The sequence below is a fragment of the Takifugu rubripes genome, chromosome 8 (assembly GCF_901000725.2).
Source record: "Takifugu rubripes chromosome 8, fTakRub1.2, whole genome shotgun sequence".
NCBI lineage: Eukaryota > Metazoa > Chordata > Actinopteri > Tetraodontiformes > Tetraodontidae > Takifugu > Takifugu rubripes.
In genome coordinates this window covers 1,662,228-1,678,810 of record NC_042292.1, presented here as the reverse complement: position 1 = coordinate 1,678,810, position 16,583 = coordinate 1,662,228, and the positions used below count along the sequence as shown (strand labels likewise).

At 42.7% G+C, this 16,583-nt stretch overlaps 1 protein-coding gene across 3 annotated transcripts in view; it reads left to right on the top strand.

The window, feature by feature from the left end:
- Nucleotides 1–488: 488 nt before the first annotated feature.
- adarb1a (adenosine deaminase RNA specific B1a) overlaps nucleotides 489–16,583 on the top strand; it is a 38,865-nt gene continuing 22,770 nt past the window's right edge. The window contains 1 exon segment of one of the 3 annotated variants that reach the window (NM_001032752.1): nucleotides 489–663. Coding sequence is in view for 1 of the 3 variants with exons in the window: in XM_029839522.1 (XP_029695382.1) it covers nucleotides 15,477–15,576 (100 nt within the window). In the remaining 2 variants the exon portion in view is untranslated. 3 annotated transcript variants of the gene reach the window in all.

Sequence of the window (16,583 nt, the reverse complement as noted above, 5' to 3'; positions counted from 1 at the left end):
ACTTCATTGTCTAATCTGCTTCCAGAAAAGAGCAGGGAAGATAAATGCATAAGAGTTTACTGGACAAAATGACGTATTTGATGTATGTATTTCATTATACAAATAAAAAAACAGTTCCCTGAAACAAACAAAATGATATGTTAGGGGGCAAAAAACACACACACAAACATATTAATATACAGGCAAACGAAACTTACTTTTTGGCAACTTAACAACAGGTATGATGATATGAAACCCGAGTGACGTACATATCTGGCGCCTAAAAATACCCGCACGCAGAACCCTTTTACCAGTCAGACCGTAAAAATCCCACACCGTAATAAACCCGTCTTTATGTCAATATACATTATATGCGGCGCGTCCAATCACTGTGCCTGGCGGTGCGTAAATACGCCAATATGGCCTCATTTTCCTGCGCCCACCTCTTTGCTGCTGTCCAATAAGAAAAGCCTGTTTTTGGAGCAGCCAGGAAAGACCTTGCCTGGTTGATTTTGCACAGTGTGTGGTGTGCGCGCGTGCACGCGCGCGTGTTGTAGAGTATCCCCCCCCCCACCTCCCTCAGCCAGCAGAGCTACTCCTGTATTTTAGCGTGTCCTCCTGTGCGCCGTGGAGTTCGGACGCTGCAGCATCACCTGCGCCGCAGAGGAGACAGAGAGGACCGCTGTGAGTTTCTGATCACACACACACACGCACACGCACACGCACTTTCATGAATTACCAACACATGTCTTCCGGCCTCATTTCTCTTGGTGAGAACAGCTTTTCAAAAACAAACGCGCGGCTGCGTGTCGCCTGCGCTCGGCGTCAAAGTCGCGGGACAGCGCGAAAACGCGCAGGCGACATGTGTGCCTGGAAGCAGGAAAGCAGCTGTTGTTGAGGCTTTTTTCCCCCCCACGACTGTCACGCCGGCGCCGCTCGCCAGCGCGGTCCCGGAGATTCTGGCTGAAGAGGTTCGACGACAACAGGCGGAGCGGACGCGTTTCGGAGTCTCCGCTGCCGAATTAGAGGTGGAATAAGAGGGATGAATTAGAAAGGCTCCTCAACTTAATCCACGAATTCAATTAGAAAGTTGTTCACTGACGTTTGGGCTTCCACTTAATGCACAGAAACGCAAAGAAAACACACGAATAATAGAGTTGGACGCATATTAAAACTTAATTTTTCAAAGACTATTAGAGTGGAAGTTTATATTAATGACTAATCATATTAATGACACTTGCATTTAAAATATCCTTGTTGTTGTTATTGTTAATATTATTCCAAACAGAAACCAATAATGCTCTTTATAGTTTAGGGTGAAGATCCTTGTACATCCTAGTTATTGAACTGCGGCTCTCTTCTGCATCAAATACCAAACACACATCAGATGATACCAGCAAAATCTTTGTGGATTTTCAGCTTAGCTATTGGCGATGAACCTTCTGGTGCTTTTCCTGAGCAAAAATAGTGCATTTCCATCAATAATATACATAAAATATACTGAATTTGGTTCAGTGTGGGATAACTGTGAGTCGGGGCTTCATTTCTTAGTGGCTTGTGGTTCAAATGTTTGTTGTTTTTCTTCCTGACTTTCTGTAGAAATGCTCTTTTATTCCTGGTATAAATTGAAACGCACTTTGCGAGTGTCGGCCCGGCGTCACACCGAACAGACACTGAGTGTTGGATTCGCCCTCAGAAACAATAAATCTACAGTATCTGCAGTAATTTGTGGATTTATGTGTCCTGAGTGCTTTTCAGAAAGCTGTTGCCAAAGGAAAGACATTTAATTTAGTTTTAACTGTCCCACAAAGTGATATAATATGTAGAAGAAGGTTGATTATGGGCTTGACTTTAAGAAAGGCCTGATTATATAGAAAAGCCAAAGAAGTTTCCAGTTTAAAGCAGATATGCACGTTGTGAGAAACGTTGCCGTGGGCTATAGCAGGATGCCCGTTTGGCAGGCTCATTTGTGCTGCCTTACATGTGGCCTCTGCTTGGCTTTCCTCGACTCGCTGCAGGCTTTTTCTTTTCTTTTTTTCATTGCTTCTGTCTTCCACTTAGCCTACATGCGCCAAAATAGAAGGCCGATGACAGCGTGCATGTTCACTGCCATGCATGTGGCTTAGGTGTGACTCAGTGGACATCATTAGCAACGCTGGACTCATTCTGTTGTGTTGACTGAGCATCATTTGGGCAGAGACGCATGAGTGAAGAGGATTTGACGTTTGTGGTTTCTACAGCGTCAGGATGGCGATAGAATTGTGAGATGTATTTTCTTTTTTACGTTTCATATTGAGTTTTTTACACACTAAATGTTAAACCTTATAGAACAAAAAAAAATTGCTAACATTAGTGATATTTCCACTGCTGTACTAGAATATTTCAACCTGAAGAAGAACCCTTCTTTAGTGGTCATTCACCAGCTTGTGCTACCAGCACGCGTATTTCTTGTGTGCTGATGTTTTAGTTTCAAAAACACAGAAATTGACAAGACTGGTTTACTAAACCCAGACTCAAAATCAGAATCTCAAGGCACAGAAATGTATCACTTTCTAAGAACACAAAAAAAACACTAGGTGCAAACTATAATACTTAATACTAATACTAATGCTATAATACCAATACTTAATTTTACATTTAAACTATACTTTGAATAAAGAGTTTGAATTACTGGTATGCTAATTTGTAGCAAGACAAGGCAACCTGCCACAAGACCAGGGAAGACATTGATTAGTTAAAGACTAGGTAGGGCTACACAAGTAGAGCTAATCAGGAGTGAGTTGGACAGTCACCACGGATACACACCAGGGCAGGACCTAAAGGTGTCTGAAATGGGAGGAGAGGTTTGTTTTCAAAATAAAGCAGGAAGTGATATACGAGACACAAGTGCTGTAAGCTAAACCCCAAGGTGCACCAGTAAGGGAAACACAACCTGTCCTAACTAACTCAGGCCTGGACTAACAGCTATGATGAGGAATAACAGACATGTTTTTTGTTCTTCTTCCATTTTCTATTCATTGAAACTGAAAGACATTGCAATAAAGGAATTTCCCCTGCAGTGATTAGAGGTGGCACCTAGAAGTGGTAAATGATACCGTCTCCTGATCCACACAGGGAAACATCAAACATACAGGTTGACAGATTCCTGGATGGTCTAAGCTATTTTTATTGTTGTCCATATAGACTTAATATACAATCTATGGCTAGCTCACACAGACATACCCATTAGCGTAGCTACACAGTTACCTCCTCAACCCTTCCTTTGTACGTTTTAAGCAAGCTGGAGACTAGGCTGGTGAAGGTGCACATTGTGTCATGGAGCCGGTTGCAGATCGGCTAATTATATGTGTACAACCGGAATACTGGAAGAGCTGTGAAAACGGTCGCACAGAAACTGTTTGACACTTTTGTTTGAATCATGACCCGTCCAGAGCTTAGAGAAGAATGTAAGACACCCAAGAATATCCACCCCCTAAATCCCCTCGAGATATAAAAGGTGTAGATTTTTCCCCCCCCGAACTCATCCACTTTCACATATCCTAGACCTACTTAGTCGTAGTGGCTCTGGTATCTTGGACTAATTCCCAGACGAAGTGGCGGGATGCTGCGAGGCTCCACTCTGGGATTAGCGTGGCAGAGTGGGTGGCCGGACAGTTCTGTAGTCTGCTCAATCCTCTTTAGGACAATTTATGTGTCTTCGGCTTAACCCTGCGTCATATTTGCTGATGTCAGGGGGTTTTTTTTCATTCACATTCCGACAGTTGTGTAACTGTATTTATGGATGGAGTTTGTTTTTATAGACAATTTCAAGTCATGCAGTGTTAACTGATAGTTCCCAAATGGTAACCTGCAGAACAAATTTGGCCCGGAGACGTATTTCTTTAGGCATCACGCACATGATTGTCAATCTAAAAGAAAAAAAACATCCAAAAAGTGCACGTGACATTGAGCTGGGTCTTCGCTAACCGTGGTGAAAGTGACGGCTTTTAAAGACATTGTGCCTGCAGGGTTCTTTTTTCATTCCATTTTCTCATTTCGTCTTCAATTTTTCAGCAAGTGATGAGCTGAATAAGGTGTGGTGACGCGGTTATTTCGACCTGCCATTGATCACGCCGGCAGCAGGATTGCTTTCTCCTCTAATGTCTCCAACAGCTCTGCCGTCCTGAATCCGGACTATCTCTTTCCCCGCTGGAACAACCGCACCTTTGGAAATTGACACTGCGGAAGACTGAGGTGCTCGGAGAGCTCTTATCCTATCGCTAGAGGCTTGTTCGGGGACGGAGGGTAAACACAGAGGACGTGTTCGTACCTCGGAGAGCAGCAGATACGAGAGGCTGATCAGATCAGCCTTTGATCCCTACGGAGTTACAAGATCAAAGTGCGGCGAGGTCGCTGTGTTCAGCGTGATGAAAGGAAAGAGGAATAATGGTTGCGTTCGCTTGTCTTTCACTCTCAACCTCCGCCTCCGTCAGTCTAGACATTATTTTGTCTGACCGTAAATGAATATGAGTCAATCTTAATCACGGATCTTAGTCAGTCAGCGGAAGCCGCTCTCTGATGGAGCAGATACCTAAACCAGGCTTTAAAAATCACAGGTGGGAACATTCTCAGCAGTGTTGATTCAGAGTGAGGTGATACATCGCCAGCACCGTAGCAGATGCTCGTGTGATGTAAGCACGGGCGATGGGGCGTGCGTTTTTCTTTTATTTTACAATCTGTTCGACTTGTAAACGTGTTGCCTTTATAGCCACCTTGATTAATCCAGGCTGTAGGAATTTTCACTTTAACTTTAACAGACCAACAAGCACAAGTTGCTATAAAGTACAAAGTGAATCCAGAAAAGGCCTGGGCCTTTTCGCAATGCTTGTTAAACGACATGAGTCGCTAGGCGCCCTTCCAAGTCTCGGCCAGCAGCATCAGCAGCAACACTGGAAAGAATGTACTTCCAAGCAAGGACAAGCAAGTATGAACTCCAAAAGTTCAGGAGTCAGTGGTGATGCGTAGACAGTTTAGAAGCAGGCTAGCTGGAATACATCGGCAGTGACAGCACAAAATTAAATCCACTATTTACCTAAATAAATGGCCAGCAAATGACTTCAAACGAGCGACAAGCTTATAAGCAGTAATGTGTAGTCCAGTAGATAGAAACATATAGTTGTGCAACAACAGCTTTGGCATGTTTGTATGTACATAATATGTACAAAAATAAACGTGATCATGAATGCTAATGATTCTGAGTAACTTGCCAGTCAAAACCATAATTCATATTTGCACTTACAGGAGAAAAAAAAAGAGGTCAATACAATACTGTCTTGCGCAGTTTCTGGACCCACCTCCTCTCAAGTGCTGCCAGAACCAAATCCTCCAATCAGGAAGTCGGATTCGACTCTTGGAATTCAAACAAATCTAATATTTGTCTGGGATGCGAAAATATCTGCAGGAGTCCAAAAAAACCCCAAAACCACAGGATCTTCTGCTGGCTGGGGCTGACAGCGGAGAGAAAGTGAGGAAAGTCTGTGACCACAAATATTTGATGGTCTCACAAAACCCTTCACCGGGGAGTCCCGAACCACTCCAAACAGCATTGTTTATTCCTCTTTAAAGGGACCCTCAAAACATTAAATTTCCTCTTTCCCTTTTCTCCTCATTAAACAGATAATAAAGGAAGAACATGTGATTTTTATATAAATGCGTCATGTTGCCAAAGTGGCGGTAGTTGGGTCTGTAGGGGACTGGGCTGAGACTGGGCTTCTCAGTTCAGGTGCCAGGACACTTTCAGAAACACTGCCGCAGTGCCCTTGAGCAAGCTACCGAACGCACGAATGCTCATTCAGGGGTGTAACCTGCCTTCACCCATATGCAGCTGGGATAGGCTCCAACACCTTTCCCGTGACTCTGAGCGGGGTAAAGTGGTCAAGATTAAGGGGAACGCTGATCTTCTCAGGTGATACATACATAATGTACGATGGTATTCTTGTACGGTGACAATGAGGAAACATTTAATTATAAAGAAATTAAGACTGCCTCCGCTCCCATCTTGATTTACATCAGTTGTATAATGAATAACACGAGTAATGATGTTTTTATGGCAGGTCTCGCCCAGCCCTGCACAGCTGGGATGCCATCAACCTGACTTTAATATTTCATCCACCGTCACTTTGATGAAGCGGAGCGAACTCTGTCCCTCATTAATGGGAGTCATGCTATCAGTACTTAGATGCCAGAGGTGCTAAATCATTTATCATTTGGATTTTTTTTCACCCACCTCACCTTCTCTTTGATGTATTAAATCTTGCTGCAGGAGTACTGAAAAAGTTGCACCTTGTGGAAGGATCATATATGGATCCATATGTTTTGGCATATGGGTGTGTGCATGAGGGTTCACAAACACTTGCATGGAACGGCCAACTGTGAAATAGTAAATATAATAAAACTCCGAAACCCTAATTTGTACCACAAATAGACTGTAAACCAAACTAGGCCTCTTACGGAGTGTAAGTTTAGAACATTTACGGACAAAACCATATACGTTAGAACTTAAAACCCAGAAAGCACCACTCATAATAGCAGGTTTTGATTAAAAAAGGTTAATTGGATGTAAGTCTGTTTTTTAAATTACCGGTACTTCAACCCTCCGTTCAGTACGTAGGGATCTACTTTGGGTTAATCGCTTTTCTCACCCCCCTTCCCGACTCCTGCTATTTGTTTCTATATCTTGACTCTTACTTGCAAAATGGTTCCTCGTTGCTTCATTGTGACATTGAATTAATTTGTTCTGACATATCGGAAGCCGCTTTTGATTCCCTGGACTGAGAGGAAGTGATGATCATACAAGTAAATGGTAAACTTCACTTTCATTGGTAGAGCAAAGGTTACCAGGACTGGGCCCACTCACTACCAACATCAGCTTCCGTCTCAAAAAGAGGCAAATCAAGACAGAAATCTGAGATATGTAATTGTATATACAAAGACCATGTGGGCATTTTAATGTTCACTGATCAAAGTGGCTCTGGACTAATTGAAAGAGTGATTTAGAATGACTTATTTACCTAAAAGTGCACACATTTAATCCAAGGTTTAATCAAGGCTATGACACTACAGGGACAGTCCATAGCAGCGTTAGCATCTCTAATGCTGTGGGCCACCAGGGGCCTTCATGGTCATTAGCATGGAGACATGAGAGCTCAAGATAAATTAAGCCATTATGTGTTTATCACCTTCTGGTGGGGTTTTGCCTTTCGGTGTTTCTTCGGTTCGGGCAGCACAGCGATTTGTATCAATCATCTCTCACAACCTCGGATGCTGTTAAGAGCCCGGTGGGTTTTGACCTTGTTCTCCAGGTGGCTGCTTATGTATTTTCATGTTTACTCGAGGCTGTGGGACGTCAAACTGGGGGGGAGGGACGGCAGAGTTAACTTTGATTGCTTACTTGCTCCAGTTTTTTTGAACACGTGGCGGGTGTTTTAGCCTGGAGAGCGATGTTTTGGGGCAGCACGTGCTGGATTTGAAAACAGCAGCAAAGTCAAGGTTAATCCGGGACACGACCACACGGCGCTTGCACAAACAACTGCAGTGTGAATCCAGGTTTTTGTTACTGAAAAGACCAAAAATACGCATGCTTTGGGAATCTTGAATGACGTACATTGAGGGATCCATTGAAGTGTGGTGAGCATTTGGGATTAGAGCAACTGGCTCTTCAAGGATTACCGAAACACATTGATTCATAGTTGTGGTGCTGGTTACCCATTTAAAAGGCAGATTCAGGGTGGGGTTTTATAACGGATTTGACAGAGGAACTGGACTGGGTTTACTGGATTGTCATTTTCTGAGCTAGCCCCAAAACAAAGGCGGTTTTCTGCGTCGATGTAACCTCAGATACAAGAAGTTTTACTAAATTAGATTTGCACTGACAACAAGGAATCTAAAATCTCATTATGCGTCCTATTTCTATGGAACCGTGTCAGGCAGGATCATGTCAGAGCAGCTGATGCAGGGCTGTCGCTTGTTCTCGGGGGACAGGGACAAATGGTGGCGTGTTCTGTTTCAGGACATCAGATAGGGGCCGGCAGGGGCCACGCTGTGGAGAGGAGCAAGGGTGTGGGCCCCCCTGTGGCTCCTACCGCTGCAGCAGTCAAGGTGACTTTATCTTTACAATGCAGAAAAACATAATGGCTCATTTGGAAATCATTTCGTCACACCTATGCCCCATTAAAGAAATGTTTAAGTAGGCAAATGCACACAAAAAAATGGAACTATGGAACTGTAACACTTTGGAGGCCAATGCCATCTTCAGACTTGTCTTAAAGCCTTAATACTGGGTGTGTCTGTCACCATGCAACATGTTTGGCTGATACCCGGACAAGCTGTGGCTGCTTCTTCCCTCCTCCTCCTCTTCCTCCTCCTCCTCCTCCTCCTCCTCCTCCTTATGCAGATGACATGATCATTCAGACACCAAGCAGATATGCCAGCGACCACATCTATTCTGTCTACAGCCAGAAGCAGAAGGGCAGCATGTGATGGCTGCAAGGCCTGGTATTGAAGCTACTGTATGTGTGCTGTCTATGGATTTTAGATAAGATTTCAGAATCATGTCATAAAAAGTTACCAAAAAATCGCCGATATTTTCCGATATTGATCTTTAGACGCTCACATGCAGATAACACATCCTGGATAAACAACAGTACAGAGACTCTCTGAGACTCGGCCGGACATTGTTGAATGTCATGTCCATCCATCCAAGGTTTAATGTGAAAACAATAGACCACCGCACACTTCAGCGCTGCAGAACTTGACTTTTTGCAGTAGCGTCCTCAAATTCTTTGGGCAGAAGGGAGTAATGGGGTTCAAGGAACGCTGTAGAAGGAGACTGTGTGCAGAGAGACTTTTTTGGAGAGGGAGACACCTGAGGCAGACACTTGGACAGCTGTTTCAAGGTTGACACGGGCAAGACGTGCCTTCTTTGGGGCTCGGCCTCACGCACTAACTAATGAGCTCACAGTTTTTTCAATGGAGTTAAGAAGAAGTAAGGACTGAGTAAAACATGGAGGGTGTTTTCAGTCACTTAAATGGGACTCCTAAGGTTATCTGCTGTGTAGTTAATAGTTTGCACTGCTAGAAGCAACATCGTTCATGATTCCTTTGCGCTAATCGCCCCAGACAGCTCTCTTCAAGAGGTTTGTCGCAGCCAAACGGTGATATCTTCAGATGATAAAGTCTTGCAAGAGTGTGATTGCAGGGAAGCCACAGAAAGAGAGAGGAAAGACTTCTTCTTCTTCTTTTAAAGTCAGTCTGATTCCTGATGTGCTGCTAATTAGATGAACAAAGCTGCAATAATGCAGATCTTGACTGGATTCACATATTGGGTTACATGTGTAAGACAGGACAGGAAACGCTGATACAAGCTTGTACGGTTTTGCTGTGGAGCTTAAGGTCATAGGTGTGTGACCCTGTGCTGTGTTCCCCGAGGCGCCGCGTGCATATCTTCTTATCTCAGTGGACAGTAACTGGACATGCAGCCCTCGGCTGCTCGTGGCTGTGTGTGCGTGTGTGTTTCCACTGCTTCCATCAAGACAGACATTTTACACTACAGCAAGAGACAGCCAATCGAACGGCCTCTGTAATTCAACAACACTCAGGGGACTCATTGAGCAAAGTGGCTGAATAGATAAAAGCTCCCTACACGAAGAAGAGATAAATCAGAGGAGGGGCTCCGTAGCGATACCTTTAAATTATAATAAATAATGGCTGCCAGTCAAAGCTGGAGATAATTAAAATACAAGCTTTATTTATTACCAGGAAATCCAAAGTTCGATAGTGCTAAATTGTTCATTATTTGTATATTTATAATGTTAAGTAAATACATATGCCATTTTATCTGGCTTAGCAACACAAGCCTCACGTTTAAGTTGAGGCTTTTAATTACCATTCATCCATCCATAATCCATCCATCCATCCATCCATCCATCCATCCATCCCTCCATCCATCCATCCATCCATCCATCCATCCATCCATCCATCCATCCATCCATCCATCCATCCATCCATCCATTCAGCCTGTAATGATTGTCCATTTATCTGATACTATGGTTATATAAGGAAGTAAATGTGTTTCAGTTTCAGTCAGATTATTTTACCTGCACCTGCAAGTTGTGATGAGTTCAAGGTGCATCAATACACGTCTAACTTGTGCAGAAAACTGCTGCTCTATTGAGGAAACCGTAACAGAGGGTGAGATTCAAATTTTGGGTGCATGTAAGGCAAGGTGCTTTTCGAAGGCAGAAGCCTGAAATCTCCATAAAAACCCCAAAAAACTAGCCATCCAAACACTTGATTGCTGTCAAAACAGACAACAGTGCCACTGGGACGAGATCAAATCAGCTCTTCCTGGTGTAAAAATAATGCGGCTGACAGCTTTGCCTCACAACTCAGGAGGGGGAACTGGGGGATTCTCTGGGGCTACGTAAGGAAGAGATGACTCATGGTGGAATTGATCGTTTTAGTTGACTGTTGCTAACTTCAAGGACAAATCTCAAGTTGAGTTTTGCGCTTAGTTCTCTAGTTTCAGAGCGAACATTTGAATTTGCAGCATCGTAATTGCCTTTGTAAATGAGATGAGACGTGATGAGACCTGTCATTTTGTGGGAATTTAGACTGGGGATGTGAAGTGCTGCTGAGATGCTGCTCATTATTTGTTGTGCTGTCATTTCTAGTCTCCCTCCGTTCCACAAGTCCCGTCTTTGCAGTGAAAAAACGCCGAGTGTCTCTTTCACTAAGGTTAAACACCGACTTTCCATTGTGGCGGAAAAGGTTATAAAGTTACAGAGGTGATGCTGGAATGCCGAAGCAGGAACATGCACTACTGCAAGGTCTGAATAACAATAAGTTCCAAGACCTTCAAGATTTCGACAACGTGTGTGTGTGTGTGTGTGTGTGTGGGGGGGGGGGGGTTGGTGTGTATTTCTGTGGACATATCTCCCATAAACATCAGATTAGATGCAGGATGCAGGCCCCGCCCCCTGCAGCTCCTTCTGTTTGAAAGATGGATGGGCTTCATTGTCCTCCTGATCAATGGATATTTCGCTGAAATCCAAATGCTGTTCGCAATACTGGCAGTCCAAATATTTAAAATAGTAATAATAATTATTATTCTGTCATTGTCAAAATGCTGATTTTAGCACCACTGTCATGTTCTTGCCAGGTCCCATCCCCCCCTCCATCCCATCACCCTCTCTGAAACTGCTTCTTTCCCTCTCTGAAAATATGCAAATGCGCGAAAGTAGGCTACAGCCATCCCCCGTGCGCGCTCTTCAGTCTTCTGTGCTGCAGGATTCAGGGGGGAAAAGGAAGCAGGATGCATCCCTCTCCAGCCCTTTGACTCGCTGCGCAAGAGACGTGCGTTGCAGCGTTTTCTATTTTCAGCGCTTGTTGAGGACAGTCACCGTCACCGTCGTTCCAGGCAGTGCTGGGATGCGTGACATTTGCACCTCACTTGACGCTGCAAAGTGCCATTCTCCAGTTAGCATTGTTGTAATGACTGCAGAAAAGGACACTTACAAGGTGAAGTGAGTGAGATAGCTTCAGTCTAATGTGCAGGGAAAATGACGGAGGTATGATACCTCATTTCAGAAGGTTACCGGCTCGTTATTACTCTGCCCAGATGTGTCATTATGATGGAAGATACAGCCAACTTGACTCTGATGGATGAATCAAGTTTGCCTATGAAGCAAAATAATCTCACAAGTCATTTATTTATCTTTCTAAGATAAATTGCTTTATATAATATCTTTTCATTCATTATGATACCAAGAATCACTGCAAAGATCATACAATAATTGTCCACTATGTGTATATTTGTAGATATAAAACTGCAAGTTTGCCACAAGACAACAGGGGGCGCTGCTTGATTTTGTGTGTTTCTGTTTTAGTGCAAGCAACAAACACGTGCAGCAAGAAGAAAGCTTATGCAAAGTGGGAAATATATGGATCCCTAAGCCGAGGTCTTATTTTTACAGGCCATCTGCTGGTTGGCTTCAATAAACAGCCGCTTCACTTTGACAAATAGTTTGTTTCTACATTTCCAAGCAGTTTCCAACTAAGGAAAATTCAAGTGGAGGAATGTGGGATGTCTGTTTGGTGCCTCAGACCTGGATAAACACAAGAACTTATAGCCTGGGAAATGGAGGAATCTACTGATAAATTTGTTTCAGAGACGACTCGCTGTCATCCTTAATCCAAACTACAGAAATTATCCCTAACTTTCAAAAATGTAAATATGCCACACGTACAGAGAACATCAGCATTAAGATCAGCAATAGCATAGTATACATAGTGTCATATACATTGGACTTTTAACCCAGTACCATAATATATAGAAAAAGGAAATAAATGTAAAAAATAATTACATGCAACTAAGAGGATGTTTTTTTTTAAACGTACTAACTACATTATTTTGATTTGTGTCATTTTTTAATAAAGAATTCTACTCCTATTTCACATATAGAGCCTTGTATTTTAATTGCCAAAAACGTACACGTTGGTGATGAAAGATTCATATTCACATGCATGTTTCTTTTGTGATGTTTGGAGTAGTGATTAAGCTCATTTTGTCTCACCCCAGAGACCACAATCAGGAGTTGGGAGCTAATATAGAGCATTAAGGCTAGCTTTGGCTGACAAGTTAAGGGAAAACAAACCATTCTTCCGGACATTTGTAGTTATTTAGTGAGCTAGTTGTTTACCTTCAACTGTCAACATGTTGAGTAGCGTTTGTGAAGTGGAGGCATTTGGTGTTTCGTGACGGTGGTGGTCAGTCCGGTGTGGACAGCTCCTGGTACTGAAATTAAACACAGTGTTTGATATATAAAGGAAGAGAAGAGGCTGAGCTTTCTGATTGAAGCACAGACAGAGACTTTCCCTTTGCAAAGTGCGACCTTAGCTCCTGCCGCTGTCCTCCATCTTCCCGTTCAAGCAGATATCGGCTCACTGGAGATGTTTTCTCTGATTAAAATTGAAGTCTTGCCTTAATCACAAGCCCTGACGGTGATTGTTATCTTTAATTTAAGCAACTCCGATTATATTGCCATGCAGTGCCGCGTGCAGGTCAGCTGCGGTTAGACTTGGATACAGCTGGGGTTGTGTTTTTGCAGGTTGTGTACAGAGAAGCCGTCCAATCGTCCAAAGCAGTGTTTCTTTTTAAAACCCTGCTGTGTGGGTTTATGATCAGGGTCTGCTATCAGGGCAGCTAAAGATGATTTAATACAGGCCCTGAGAGGAATAGAGAGAGAAAAACAAACAAAATGATAAAAATAGATTCATACAATCCAACAGAGAATTCATGTGCATATAATGTGCAGATCATCTTTGAATATGCTAAATAATTTAGATATGAACTGCTGCTACTGATATTTTTATTGATTTATTTTATGTCTGTTTCTTTTGTTAACTGGTATGACCTTGCAGAAGTATTTTCCATTGATTTAGACAGAAAACATGATAAATTTGGGTAAAACTTTGGCTGTTGGATGATGCATGCAGCAGTTATCGGTGAGGATTTTTGGTGACCTGGTTTTTAACACTTTTGCATTCCCATTTTGAGATTTTTAAAGCTTCTTTGTCATACATGAATGTGCCAAGAGGAGCGGGAGGGCGGGCAACAGTGCGGGGTTATCACATGGGGCTCAGGATGGTTTTGCAGCCTGGAGATGTGAAGCACGGCGGCGCCGCCTACAGGCGAACTACCGCAAATTCAAAGCCCATTATATACTAAATATTTAAGGCTGTTGTATCTACTGCTGCTGGAACGTCTGCATTAGATCCATGATAGACATCGTGGATAGAAACAATGTTATTATATATTATTGTAAAAATAATATCAATATGTCTCTTCTTACACCCTTAATTATTAGTGTAACATGAGTGTTTTATTTTTTCCTTCGTTTAAACACATGGAGTTAGTGACGTCCTTGAACATACAAAGCACGTTGGTCTGCTGTTCCTAGTTTTGAGGAATAGTAGACGACACAGTCATGACAAACATAAACATTTGGGACATGGATTCAAATCACTGCATAAAATGCCATTTTTTAATTTATTAATGTATGTATTTATTTATTTATTTTGATTGGATGATCTCCATGACTGCAGATCTTTTCCATGCCATGAAAGCTCAGGTGTGACTAATGACATTAATTATGAGTGTTGTGCACGGTACACAGATTAAGTAAATGCTGCCGCTATTAATGTCATTAGTTCCACTTGTGCCGCGGTTCCAAACGTGTGCTCTAGGGATGTTCTGCTCCTTCAAGAGGATCATTATAGTTTAATTTGAATTTCTAGAGTCATAATTATCAACCTAACAAGTGGTTGGAAGTGTTGTTTGGTCGTGTTGTGTTGTTGCAGATTGGGACACTAGGGGGCAGCGTTGGGTCTTCACTCAAAGCGGAATGTGCGTTTTCTCTGGAACGATGTTCTGTGGACTGGAGAAGGTCGAGTGGATGTCTGCTTATTGTGCTAGCATTTTATTTTGCAGTCTAGTCTAGATTATAAGGTTTCCAGTTGTGTCATGACATGTCTGTTTGTGCAAAGATTGCAACGAGAGAGAAGAACCAAAATAATGGAGCATTCCTTTTACTGTCTTTTTTTGTGTTGTAGCTTGAACCTTTGATCCAGTTAAGGATTCTTAAAACTGCTTTTGTGATATACATTTTTGATGACATTTCTATGGAGGTTCCTCTTTGTGTTTAGTTCATTTTGATAAATGACGAAATATTTTACTTGCTGGTAGAGAGCATGTGCTGGGTCCAGATGTAACCTTTAAGACACACAGAGCTCCTGGAGTAGACTGTAAGTGGATAAGTCTCAGGTAACTGGGCTGTTTGCAGGTTTTATTCTAATCAGATTTTAACTCAGTTCTATGTAAAACTTGTTCAACAATTTTGAAGTGGTGCATGATCATTAGGGTGGATAACAAAGGTTTAATAAAAAAAGTCTGAATCCTTAACCACTGGCTCATTAACACCCCCCCACCACCACCGTGCACACACACACACACACAGACACACAAACATTTTTCTGTTGACTTGAGGGGCAAAATACACAAACGTTAATGTTACCATGATGATGATGGTGGTGGTAGTGGTTGTGTTAGGAGGAATCTGCTGAAACCAGCATGGAATCTGCTCCCATGTTCCGTCCCAGTGAGTTTACGAGGTGATTGGAATTTAAATCGAAAGGTTCTTCACATCATATGTCACAAATGAGTGCTCGGATTTGACATCTTTGGCATGCAGCCAGTCACCACAGCCAGTCAGTGTGCCAGCCGCTCCTCGTGGCCGACCGATTGCTCCTCCTCCTGCCTCCCCCTCCTCTGCTGCCTCCCCCTCCTCTCCTGCCTAAAGTTGTGCAGACTCTCTCAGTGTCTGTTCCTGGCTTTGGGAACACGGTGGAGCCTGCAGGGTAACTGAGGGGGCCGGAAAGCTCGGTGTTGCTAAGCCGGGGTCATGGCTCTGCTGCTGGGCAGCTGCAACGATGCAGGAGCCTACTACTGCCTGCTCCGCCGCCGGGTCAGGAGGAGGAGGAAGAAACGCTCCGAGCGCAAAGGTGAATCCTCAACCGTGCGGGAAGAGGATGGTTTTTCCAGACGCTCTTTGCCGAACTGATTGGTCTGTTTCCTGAGCTGCTTGTTTTGACTCTGTAACAGGTTGGAAAAGCTGCTCTGCAGGAGTTCGTCTTGCCTTGTGTGCTCCGCTTTTGCTTTTTTGTGAACTTTAATCATGTTTTAGTTGCAAAATATGCTGCTGTTTTCTTCAGCTGCATGCTGGCGTGGACGGAATAAGATTTAAGTGCTAGAATTCTCATTTTTAGTTGGTTTCTTTTGTCTAAGATGCAGGGGGTTTTCTGCACAACAGAGTAGATTTGATGTTATTTTGTAAAGTTGATGCATGCTTTCTGGTCTGAAATGAATAAAAATAGACACAACAATAATAATAATTGTAAGTAATTGAAAGAAGTAGTAATAGCTTTGTGTAGCTTTGGTTGTGAAACTAAACATGTTCAGGTTTTTAGGTTGAGTTTAACTTTAAACCACCCTTAAATGTCATTAATTAGAATTTTTAGAACAAGAATAATTAATAATTAATAGAATAATTAATTTATCTTGATTTAGATTGATTAGAAACAGTGCTGAAGCAGTTGCTGTCCTACTGGAAAACAAAGTTGCATCCGCAGCAGAAGCTTCAGTCACTGTTCCAGGATCGAGTGGCAGCCATATTATTATTATTTTCAATATCCTTTGCTGGTAGGCTGCAGTAGTCATAACCCTTCCTCATAGACAGGTGTATTCTGGGTTTTCTGTATGAACACAAGTGTCTTTTTGCCTGATAGCCTTTGTCACTTAGCAGATTTAATGTCATTTCTTTCCTGCAGCCTGAATAGAATAAAAAAACATGATAAATTTGGGTAAAACTTTTGGCTGTTGGATGATGCAAAAATCTAATTGCATCAAAATAAAGAATTGTATTTGTTCTCAATCTACAGATGCTGTAATATGCATCATATATGGGTGCACCATCGCCAAGTAGATTAATAATGAGTGAACTCATACTGTC